Below are 12,055 nucleotides of genomic sequence, written 5' to 3' on the forward strand. Positions count from 1 at the left end.
AACAACTCTTTATGTCTCAGCTATGTATCTGATTTACTCTTAGAAATGGGCCTAAAAGCTTTCTGAAAACTGAATAGAGCTGGTGGAGTACAGAAGTATACAGGATAAATACATTCAGAGAACAGTATCTGTTTTTCTTTTGTTTTTCTTTTTTGTTTTTTTCTTTATTTTTAAATTTTTAGTGGAGTATAGTTGATTCACAATATTGTGTTAGTCTCAGATATACAGCAAAGTAAATCAGTTACATATATACAGATATCCACTCTTTTTTTGTTTCTTTTTCCACATGGGCCATTAAAGAGTATTGAGTAGAGTTCCCTGTTCTATGTAGTAGGTTCTTTATTGTCTATTTTATATACTATTTTATATCTATTATATATATATATATATTTTATATAGTGTGTGTATACTACAAGCCCCATCTCCCAATTTATCCCTTCCTCACTTATCCCCTGGTAACCATAAGTCTGTTTTCTAAATCTGTTACTCTACTTCTGTTTTGTCAATTAAGTTCATTTATACCTTTGTGTGTGTGTGTGTGTGTGTGTGTGTGTCACTGGGGGACAGTATCTTACTGGCAAGGGACTGGAGTTTTTACAGAACATACAGCAGGTGGGATCAATTTTCTAAAGTAGTAGATGGTCTAAGAAGCATATGGAATAGTCACTCTTCCAAGCATTGCCAATTCTACTTATGTGTAGCTTGCTGGTAGTTGTGTTTCCAAAAGGGTGCCATTTAGAGTGAGTTTAAAAAAAAAAAAAGGTTGAATGATGACTCAGTGACCAAATGAGTGAAAGATGTGTGGACTAAGACTTGAAGGGTAAGAGTTTGCTAGGTCATCCAGAAGAGGAAGAGAATTTATAAGAAGTGTTAAATATCTTCCAGTGTTGAGAATTATGTGTAATTCAGTCTGGTTGCCATATATGTTACACATATAGCAGTGATGTGAAATAAAGATATACAAATGAGAAGTTATATTAAATAAACACTAATATCTATTCCAATATGTTATTGTGTTGAGCTACATTGACATTAATTGGGCACTTATTATGCCCCATGGTTAATACAGATAGGAAAGGAAACTGATAGGGAGATTTCTATAATTTATCTAAGATCAGATCATTATTAAGGAGTGGAGCTGGAACTCAGGCAATTTGACTCTAGAGCCCACATTCTTATACCTATATTTTAAAGAATTGTGGTCATCTTTGGTAGTTCAAAGCTACTAAGATTGACTGCTTTAAAGCAAAATGAATCCTCAGAGAAGATGACTACAATCCATTGAAAAACACTTTCATTTAATGATGACTTAATGTAGCCTTGTTTCTAGAACTGAATTTCCCACAGTGCTTAGTCCAATGCCTTCTATTCGAGGAGTTCCTTTTTAATGAATGAATGAATATGTGCCAATTGGTGAAAATTATTAAAGTATTTGGTGGAGAGGCTAATTAATTAGAATTAGGCTAATTTCATCTATTTTCTATTTGCCTTTATTGGCCAAAAAGATGACTAGAAAACATTCCCTAAATGCATAGCATTGAAAGGAGGAGTAATTGGGAATACCTTCTAATCCCCATTTATCACTATTGTATAATATTTAATTATATTGTATACATTTAGCAATAATGCTATAGAGAAATTTAGCTCTAAAGCAAATGAAGAAATATAAAGTAAAACTAAAAATCTCAATAGTTGACTTGGTTTCACATGTATTATTTAGATCTCTTGAGAATTTTATAACCCCCAAACATATTCAATATTCCTCAGACATTTCTGAATATGATGTTTCAATTATTTATTGCCAACTAGGTGCCCTGTTATTTATATTAATGTTGACCAGATTCCAGTGAGTCTTAAAAGTAACTAGATATTAATTATTAATAAAGATGTGTGGCAGATATATTTCTATAGCTCATACACTGAAGATAATATATCACTGCAAATAAGAAAACTTTTCAAAGACAGAAGATGATAGCCAGAGCTGGAATTTCAATAACTGTTCTTTGATTTTTAACAGTTTTTTTTTTAAATCCACAGATTGAAAATTACTTGAACTAATCAATATAATTATGACCTTCATTGGCATAGGCAGTCAGGAAATCCATATATGATCCTAGTATGATTGTAAATGGAAAAGGAACTGGCAGCACACTCCACTATTCTTGCCTGGAAAATCACATGGACAGAGGAGCCTGGAGAGTTAAGAGCCCATGGGGTTGCAAAGAGTCGGATACCACTGAATGACTAGCACACGTAAAAGCAAAAGGATTTCCCACAAAGAAATTCTTCTTGTGCCTAGTTTATACTGTATAAACCCTTCCAGCCTTGCTTACTCAAACTTCTTGGGAAAGATGATAAATTATATAGCTATTCTAAACAACTACTGCTCCAGGATATTATGGCACAAAGAATAGATACTGGGTTGGTCAGAAAGTTCGTTCAGGTTTTTCTGTAACATCTTATGGAAAAACTCAAATGGAGTTTTTGGCCAACTCAATAGATAACTGATAAAGATGGATAGATAGGGAGGAAAGGAGTAAGGAAAAAGACAGCTCTTCTTTACAAAAGCATTCCAAACACATCGTTTAGACATTCCTCACTCCAGGAAGTAGAGGTTAATCCTTACCTCACCCCATCCTCCTCAGTGTGGGCTCTGCATAATGACTTGCTTCCAAAAAGTAGAGTATGGGAAGTAAGGGGAAGTAACTTCACAGTGGAGAAACCTGTGAAACACTGCACTGGCCAAGTGTTTGTTATTATCATCAGTAATAAGTCATGCACCCTTGATACGGTCTGCCGAAAAGATACTTCACCTCTGCATCTTCCCAAAGTCCATAACCCAAGTCTAACCATGAGTAAAATATCAGGTAAACCCTGATTGGGAAACATTCTACAGGATATCTGGCCAGTACAAAACTGTCAAAGTTGTTAAAAACAAGGAAAACCTGAGAATCTGTCATAGACCAGAGGAGGCTAAGGAGACATGATGACTATGGGATCCTGGAACAGAAAGAGGAAATTACAGTAGTCCCCTGTTACCTGCATTTTCAATTCCTGTGGTTTCAGGCCCATCATCATCTGAAAATATTAAATGGAAAATAACAGAAATAAGCAATTGATAAATTTTAAATTTATGCTGCTCTGAGTAGTGTGATGAAATCGCACTCCATCCCTCCTGGGAGGTGAATCACCCCTTTTGTCCAGGTTAGTCGCCTAGTAGCCACCTGGGTTATCAAATTTACTTGTGTTCGAGTAACCCTTATTTAGTTACTGATGGCCCCAAAGCACAAGAGTCAAGATGCTGACAATTCAGAGATAACAGAAACATGCTGTGAACATCATCATATTTGGATTGTCTTAGTTCTTCTAAATACTTCACCTAATACTGCTTCACCCTAAAGTTCTTTGGAAACTTCTATATTTCCTGGTACAACCATAGGTTTTTGGAATCATATAATCCAAGAAGTTTACACATCTAGGAACAGATATTTTGAAATCCTCTAGTTCAAACTATTTGTAATCCAAACTACAGATGAGAAAATTAACTCTTAAAAAAAATGAAAATCACAGATAGTTTGGTGATTTTTTCCTCTGGTATACTGATTTATCTCCCTTTCTGCACTTTATTCTCATTGTGTGTGTGTGAGTCGCTCAGTCATGTCTGACTGTTTGCGACCCCATGGACTGTAGCTCACCAGGCTCTTCTATTCATGGAATTCTCCAGGCAAGCATAGTGGAGTGGGTTGCCATTCCCTTCTCATAAACAAAGCAATTTATTGTCCAAAATAGTATCATAAAATTGTATGATTGTGGCTTTCCAGTCATACTAAAGATCTATTGAGTTCTCTTCACCACCAATCAGGAAGCTTTACTGGAAGCCTGTTCCTGATTGGTGAGAGCATGCTGTAACAGTGGAATTCCATGGAGTAAACAAAAAAGCGTAGCAACAACTGAGTTTGCGGTCTCACTACCCTCAGCCTAGGCCAACCTGGACTCCTTCATCCCACATGAGGTGGCCTCTACATTTTATATGAAGGCTCTGATTTTCCATTCAACTGTGATCCACCTTATAACATGGAAACCCATTACAGATGGAAAGATAAAACTGAACAACACAGTTAAAGTAAAGTGTATTCCCAGGTAAAATAGGTGCTTTCATTTAAAATGGATTAGTTTGATGAGCTTCAGTTAATGGAAAGGCACTGGTGCACAAGAACTGTACCTATGAGCAGTGTCACCAATTCCTACTAGTGGCAGCAGCTGTGGTGGGTGACATGACTTGCTAGAGCATGTATTTCCCAGCCAGAGAGGACTTGCAGATAGCCCTGATCATTGACTCCATGCGGTGGGAACAGACATGGACTAGGGCTTCTCTTAGCTCTGAAAGGTCCTAGTTTCCTAAGAAGGAATGCTCATATACCAGGGCTGTTAGTTTGGTGCCCTATCCCTCAGTGATGAGGGGAGGATGCTCTTTCTGTCAAGTGGAAATGGAATCTCTTGGTGCATTTTCCTGGAGGAAGATATTTCTACCATATTATTATTTTACTCTCTTTTACAGAATACCCACTGTGGAGACAGGATGAAGTTGACCAGTGAAAAGTTGCCCAAGAACCCCTCATATACTTCTTTATCCCACTTCGCTGCTAAGAATGCACAAGTCTTCCAGTGGAGAAAGGAAAAGACTGGTACAAGTCCTGATAGTATTTTCACTTAAAGTTAATTATGTACACCAGAGCCAAAGAGACAAGAAATACAAGTCTTATTGCTGGAGAGGAAGTGGTTAATTCTTCCAGTGGAGAAAGGAAGAGACTGGTACAAGTCCTGATGATATTTTCACTAAATGTTAATTACGTACACCAGAGCGAAAGAGACAGGAAATATGAGTCTTATTGCTGGCAAGGAAGTGGTTAAGTTTACAGTCCTTTCTAGCTTTTCTGTAAGAATTTGTGGAATTGCTACCCAGCTTATCTGGTAGCAGATCATCAGTGAAGAAGTTTCATCATGAAATCCTGCTCCTGGTTTTACTCTCAGGACTTTAGAACACCCTTCTTGAAAAAAACAAAGCCAGATGTCACTTCTGTTAGAGAGGACAGTACCATACTTTATTTGAAATAGGCATTTAAAGCTACCATTTCTTTTTCTATAGACCTAAAAAAAATTAAATTGGGGATGGTTAGATCATTTAGTTAGAGTAGTTCTAATTAAGACTGAAATTAAGAATTTCACACAAAGGCCAGCTTTGTCTAAAGAATTCCACACGGACTACATTGCTAGAGCTCCTGCCTAGTAGGAAAGAGGGTTAGTGTGACAGCCCACCAATACACTTCTTAATTATATAAGGTACAATGTCTGGTGTGATAGTGCTTTCTTTTTTTCTAAGGTGGTGCTTTTTCCTTGAACTAAGGAGGTCAGTTTTAGGAATGAGAACTAGGAAGGAAGCCAGTATAAACAATGTCAGATGAATTCTATATACTTTATTACTTTAAGAGAAAAAATTCACATTGTATGGGTAAAGATGGAATTCTTTACTTTTTTAAAAACCAGATCATTACAGCCATGCTAATTTGGTGGATAAGGCCTTGCAGCTCTTGAAAGAAAGGATAAGAAGAGGGGATACTATGGCATATTTTCTACGAGGTCAACTGTACTTTGAAGAGGTACCAGTTTTTGTGGGTTTATTTTCATTTCATATAAAGCCATTGTTAGATCTTCATACAAAGTTTCCTATAGAGTTCCTTACCATTGTTAAGCCAGGGAAGTTATGTCAAATTCCCTAGATTGTGTTTGTGGCTTTGATCATGATACGCTGGTCCCAGCTTACAGAGCTATTCGACCTTTCTCCATAAAAGTCATTCTAATGAATGTCATTTATGGGAGTCATTTTGTTATGAAATCCATTTGCACATAATAAATAAAAAGTCTAATTTTTATATTTTGCTAAAATATTCAGTGTCATTTGTAAAGTATTTTATTATTAACAATTAAAAATCCTGATTCTTATCAATTAATAGTACTGAGAAGGCAATGGCACCCCACTCCAGTACTCTTGCCTGGAAAATCCCATGGATGGAGGAGCCTGGTAGGCTGCAGTCCATGGGGTTGCTAAGAGTCGGGCACGACTGAGCGACTTCACTTTCACTTTCCACTTTCATGCATTGGAGAAGGAAATGGCAACCCACTCCAGTGTTCTTGCCTGGAGAATCCCAGGGACGGTGGAGCCTGATGGGCTGCTGTCTATGGGGTCGCACAGAGTCAGACACGACTGAAGCCAGTTAGCAGCAGCAGCAGCAAAGGTAGCTTTAAGTAAGTTTCTGTATGGATCAAGGAGAGAATTTCCCTCTTTATCCACATTATGCTGAAATTTACAAAGTAGGTCTAGGTAGACCTGTGCAAGGTATCACTCCAGCTTCAGCAGTATAGCTTCAATTGTTCACTGAACCCCAAGGGAAGATGCAAAAAGGGATCAGCTGTCCCCTGCCCCTCACTATCTCTTGAATGCTTGGGCAACCCTTCACCTATATCCCACTTACTAATCTCTTTATGGCTCCTTCCTTCATTCTGGCAACAAATATTTGTTGAGGACTCATCACGTACCTGTCACTCTGAGAATCACGTAGCATAATGTTTAAGAGAATGATCTTTCAGCTTTGAACATAGGTTCAATTGTGGTTCTGTTGCTTGTTAACTATACCCTTGGGCACAAAGGCTTAACCTCTTAGTGCCTCAGTTTCATCTCTGCTGCTGCTACTGCTAAGTCACTTCAGTCGTGTCCGACTCAGTGCGACCCCATAGATGGCAGCCCACCATGCTCCCTGTCCCTGGGATTCTCCAGGCAAGAACACTGGAGTGGGTTGCCATTTCCTTCTCCAATGCATGAAAGTGAAAAGTGAAAGTGAAGTCGCAGTCATGTTGGACCCTCAGCGACCCCATGGACTGCAGCCTTCCAGGCTCCCCCGTCCATGGGATTTTCCAGGCAAGAGTACTGGAGTGGGGTGCCATAGAGCTATTACGAGGATATGTTAATTGTAAAAATACTTACTAATAGGGCCTGCCACTTAATAAGTGCTTTATAAGTATTTGCTACTATTATGCTAGGTACTAACTCTACAGTGGTGAGGGAATTAGAAAGGTCCCCATTTCATGGAGCTTATAGTCAAGAGGAAGATAACAAGTTAATATATGATTACAAATACATTAAAAGTACTGTGAAAGCAATTAACTGGCTACTCTGATAGAGAATAACTTAGGGGTAGGGCAGAAAGACCTGTTGTTGAAACTGAAATTTAAGGAAACAGGCAATGCAAACAGCCACAGGGAAGTACATTCCAGGTAGAAGGGAAAACAAATTCAACGTTTCTGAGATGAAGAAGACTTTGGCGAGCTCTACAATGTGAATAGAATGCAAAGTCAAGTGGGCCTTAGGAAGCATCACTACAAACAAAGCTAGTGGAGGTGATGGAATTCCAGTTGAGCCATTTCAAATCCCAAAAGATGATGCTGTGAAAGTGCTGCCCTCAATATGCCAGCAAATTTGGAACACTCAGCACTGGCCATAGGACTGGAAAAGGTCAGTTTTCATTCCAACCCCAAAGAAAGGCAATACCAAAGAATGCTCAAACTACTGCACAATTGCACTCATCTCACATGCTAGCAAAGTAATGCTCAAAATTCTCCAAGCCAGGCTTCAATAGTACGTGAACCATGAACTTCCAGATAATCAAGCTGGATTTAGAAAAGGCAGAGGAACCAGAGATCAAATTACCAACATCCATTGGATCATTGAAAAAGCAAGAGAGTTCCAGAAAAACATCTACTACAGCTTTATTGACTATACCAAAGCCTTTGACTGTGTTCAGTTCAGTTCAGTTCAGTCGCTCAGTCGTGTCCGACTCTTTGCAACCCCATGAATCGCAGCACGCCAGGCCTCCCTGTCCATCACCAACTCCCAGAGTTCACTCAAATAGCATATTGGGCACCTACCGACCTGGGGAATTCCTCTTTCAGTATCCTATCATTTTGCCTTTTCATGCTGTTCATGGGGTTCTCAAGGCAAGAATACTGAAGTGGTTTGCTATTCCCTTCTCCAGTGGACCACATTCTGTCAGACCTGTCCACCATGACCCGCCCATCTTGAGTGGCTGCACAGGGCATGGCTTAGTTTCATTGAGTTAGACAAGGCTGTGGTCCTAGCGTGATTAGACTGACTATAGTTTTCTGTGACTGTGTGGACTACAACAAACTGTGGGAAATTCTGAAAGAGATGGGAATACAAGACCACCTGACCTGCCTCTTGAGAAATCTGTATGCAGGTCAAGAAGCAACAGTTAGAACTGGACATGGAACAACAGACTGGTTCCAAATCGGGAAAGGAGTACATCAAGGCTATATATTGTCACTCTGGTTATTTAACTTATATGCAGAGAACATCATGAGAAATGCTGGACTGGATGAAGCACAAGCTGGAATCGAGATTGCCAGGAGAAATATCAATAACCTCATATATGCAGATGACACCACCCTTATGGCAGAAAGTGAAGAAGTAAAGAGCCTCTTGATGAAAGTGAAAGAGGAGAGTGGAAAATTTGGCTTAAAGCTCAACATTCAGAAAATTAAGATCATGGCATCTGGTCCCATCACTTCATGGCCAATAGATGGGGAAACAGTGAAAACAGTGACAGACTTTATTTTCTTGGGCTCCAAAATCACTGCAGATGGTTACTGCAGCCATAAAATTAAAAGATGCTTGCTCCTTGGAAGAAAACTTACGACCAAACCTAAAGAGCATATTAAAAAGCAGAGGCATTACTTTGCCAACAAAGGTCCATCTTGTCAAAGCTATGGTTTTTCCAGTAGTCATGTATGGATGTGAGAGTTGGACTATAAAGAAAGCTGAGCGCCAAAAAATTGATGCTTTTGAACTGTGGTGTTGGAGAAGACTCTTGAGAGTCCCTTGGACTGCAAGGAGATCCAACCAGTCCATCCTAAAGGAAATCAGTCCTGAATATTCATTAGAAGGACAGATGCTGAAGCTGAAACTCCAATACTTTGGCCACCTGATGCGAAGAACTAAGTCATTGGAAAAGACCCTGATGCTGGGAAAGATTGAAGGTGGGAGGAGAAGGGGATGGCAGAGGATGAGATGGCTGGATGGCATCACCGACTCAATGGACATGAGTTTGAGCAAGCTCTGGGAGTGGGTGATGGACAGGGAGGCCTGGCATGCTGCAGTCCATGGGGTCACAAAGAGTTGGACACGACTGAGTAACTGAACTGAAGGGCTCTAGACGAACCTTGTTTCAAAAGTAATGAGAAGTTCTAGGAAGTGTTTTGAGACTGTGATGAATGGACTGGAAGGGAAGCATTAAACCAAGACCAGTTTAGAGAGAAATTATACTAGTTGGGGCAAGAGAGGATGGTGGTCTTGACCAGAGTGGTAGCAGTGGAACTGGGTCCTGGATTTATTTTGGAGATACAAGTAATGGTGGCATGGACTGAAAAATGGAAAAGTGGGTGAGTTTTGAGGAAACCATCAAAAGTTCAGTTTTGGGACATTTTATGTTTAAGATTCCCCTTCGTCATCCAACTATAAGGTTTCAAAGTAGAAACTACATGTGATACTCTAGATCTCAAAAGAAAAGTCAGAGTTCAAAGTAAATATATATCTGAGATTTTCCAGCATGTATGACATTTAAAATCACAAAAACTGTAAGGTCCTCTCTTCTCTTTCTCTGTATAAGAGTATTCTGAGTTTTCCAGCCTTCGTATCTTGGCCAAACATTAGCCAGAAAATAGAATGAATCTTTACAAGTCATTTACTTATTGTTAGCATTTTGATGCAATTTTTATTACTTTTATCAATTTGTTGATTAATTACAGTTTAGGAAAAGAGAAATTCAGTAGTTTCTGTGTTTTCCAAAAGTTGTTTTTGTCAGGCCTTCTCATTCACTGACCTTTCAACTCAGAGACTCTTTTTCCACTATTACAAATGATTTAGTCTTTAATGTAAGGCATTTTCCATGGGGGACTAAGATACAAGCTCCATGTTTGTTCCTTACACTTTAGCATATTTCTTATTATATCCTATGATGCTAAGAAGCCTTAAATGAATGACTTGTGACATGGAGGTTTCTATAGGACATATGGGAGGAAGATAATTTTTGAGAATCACACATTTGCTTTTCGGTGTCTTCTTTAGCTAGAAAATGGCAAAACTGGAAGAGCCATATTAGAGTGGAGATTTAATAATAATGGATGTCCTGATGCTTATCTTTTCTCAGAGACTTTGGCCCCAACTCTGAAGTTTCTCAGATTCTGGGAGTGATGAGTAATATGGCAGGCTGGGATGAGCACCGAGCTAGGCTATCATTAGAGGGTAGTTCAGTAGTAGCCAAGAATAAGAGTGCAAGTCAAAGCAAGTCCCTCCTAGGTTCCTCCTTGTTACTTCCCTCAGTTGCCATGTTTAGGTTTGTTTTACTGATTTTTATAGTGTGTTGTTTGTTGTCAATGGCTCACTTGTAAATTCCATAAATTTGTTTCTGTCTTTATTTGGTGCTGCTAGCTAGATTTAGGTGGGAACTAAGTATCTGTGATTACTTTAAGATAATAAAGAAAATAATTCAGTATTTCCTGGGAGCTTACAGGGATGGTATGAAGAAGCATTAGAACAGTTTGAAGAAATCAGGGAAAAGGATCATCAGGCAACTTACCAGCTAGGAGTGATGTATTATGATGGCCTGGGGACAGCTGCAGACTCTGTAAGTTATTGTTTTGTTCAGTGTTTAAGATTTCATGGTTCTGGATTTAAAATTATTTATATTTTAATAATATATATCTGTACTCATATTTAAATAATTATCTGTTCTTTCAGCATTTACATGAAAACAAAATTTCTTTTTGCCCCCTCCTTGCTACCACTAGCCATCAATAACATTTATGTTTTAAAATGTTTTCCTTTGTTCTTAAAAGTTATTTTAAAGCTACATGAACATGGAGAGAAGTTAGAAAATAAGCAAAATTAAGATCACTCCAAATTTTCCTATCAAATATGAAGTTATTATAGTTATTACTGTAGAGTTATTCTTTCATGTATTGCCCTATGCAGAAAAAAATTATATGTGTGTATACACACCTACATTTTAAAAATATAAGACCAAGTATACATTACTGTTTTGTAATCTTTTTTTTCCACCTGTGTTTTGAATGTCCTTCATTGTCAATAGATATAGTCTACATTTTCATTTAAATACTTGTATAATAATCTATTGTATATCAATAGTATTTTTAGGCCTCATATTTTTGGCATGCTTGAAGATGAAAGAATAAGTTAAATTATGAGATTTTGAGATCAGTAGTACGATTTTCTCTATGCTATATGGTTTTCATTTTTTAATTATTTCCCCTTTTTTTGCCTCATCTTACAAAGAAATTTCCTATGAAATTTATTTTTTAAATTTTCAAAGATATTTAGAATTTAGTTTCCCCGTATTCACTTGCAAGGGTGTCCTATATATACAGGTCTATTACAAATTCTAAAATGTGAAAGTACACAGGCTTTCAAATTTTGGCTTTACCACTGGTTTCAAATCTTGGTTTCGCCACCTATTAGCAGTATAATCTTGGGAAAATTATTTCTAGCTTTAGTGTCCTTATTTGTAAAGTGAAGATAAGTAATCTCAGAAATACATCTGTCATTTCCCCCTCTCCTTTGGTCATGGCCAGCCTTGATGATTGATCATAACCCAATCAGCTACAAAGAAGTACCTAAGTCCAGACATAGTCTCAGAACTTTTATCAGTACAAAGCTTTAAGGATACATTACCAGGTTAATCCATTGGAGGCAGCATAAAAAATAAAACTCATTAACCTAACTCATATAGTTGTTAATGAGATTGGATGACAACACATAAAAATAACTAACACAGGGCACATGGAGTAAGTGTCCAAGAAGCATTTTCCTCCCTGACTTTATCTTGTATAAAGTTAATAATGAGGACCATACTCTAATTCCTGAAATTCTTCATTTTTCCATATTTATAATCATTGCACCCTATGAAGA

General features: G+C 38.0%; 1 protein-coding gene across 2 annotated transcripts in view; it reads left to right on the plus strand.

The window, feature by feature from the left end:
* LRP2BP (LRP2 binding protein) overlaps nucleotides 1–12,055 on the plus strand; it is a 34,949-nt gene that overhangs the window by 2,815 nt on the left and 20,079 nt on the right. For both annotated transcript variants that reach the window (XR_011462885.1, XM_070364300.1), the window contains exons 3-5: nucleotides 4,559–4,685; nucleotides 5,545–5,657; nucleotides 10,641–10,754. Coding sequence is in view for 1 of the 2 variants with exons in the window: in XM_070364300.1 (XP_070220401.1) it covers nucleotides 4,580–4,685; nucleotides 5,545–5,657; nucleotides 10,641–10,754 (333 nt within the window). In the remaining variant the exon portion in view is untranslated. The remainder of the gene's footprint in view (nucleotides 1–4,558; nucleotides 4,686–5,544; nucleotides 5,658–10,640; nucleotides 10,755–12,055) is intronic.

This window comes from Bos mutus, chromosome 27 (genome assembly GCF_027580195.1).
Source record: "Bos mutus isolate GX-2022 chromosome 27, NWIPB_WYAK_1.1, whole genome shotgun sequence".
Taxonomy (NCBI): domain Eukaryota; kingdom Metazoa; phylum Chordata; class Mammalia; order Artiodactyla; family Bovidae; genus Bos; species Bos mutus.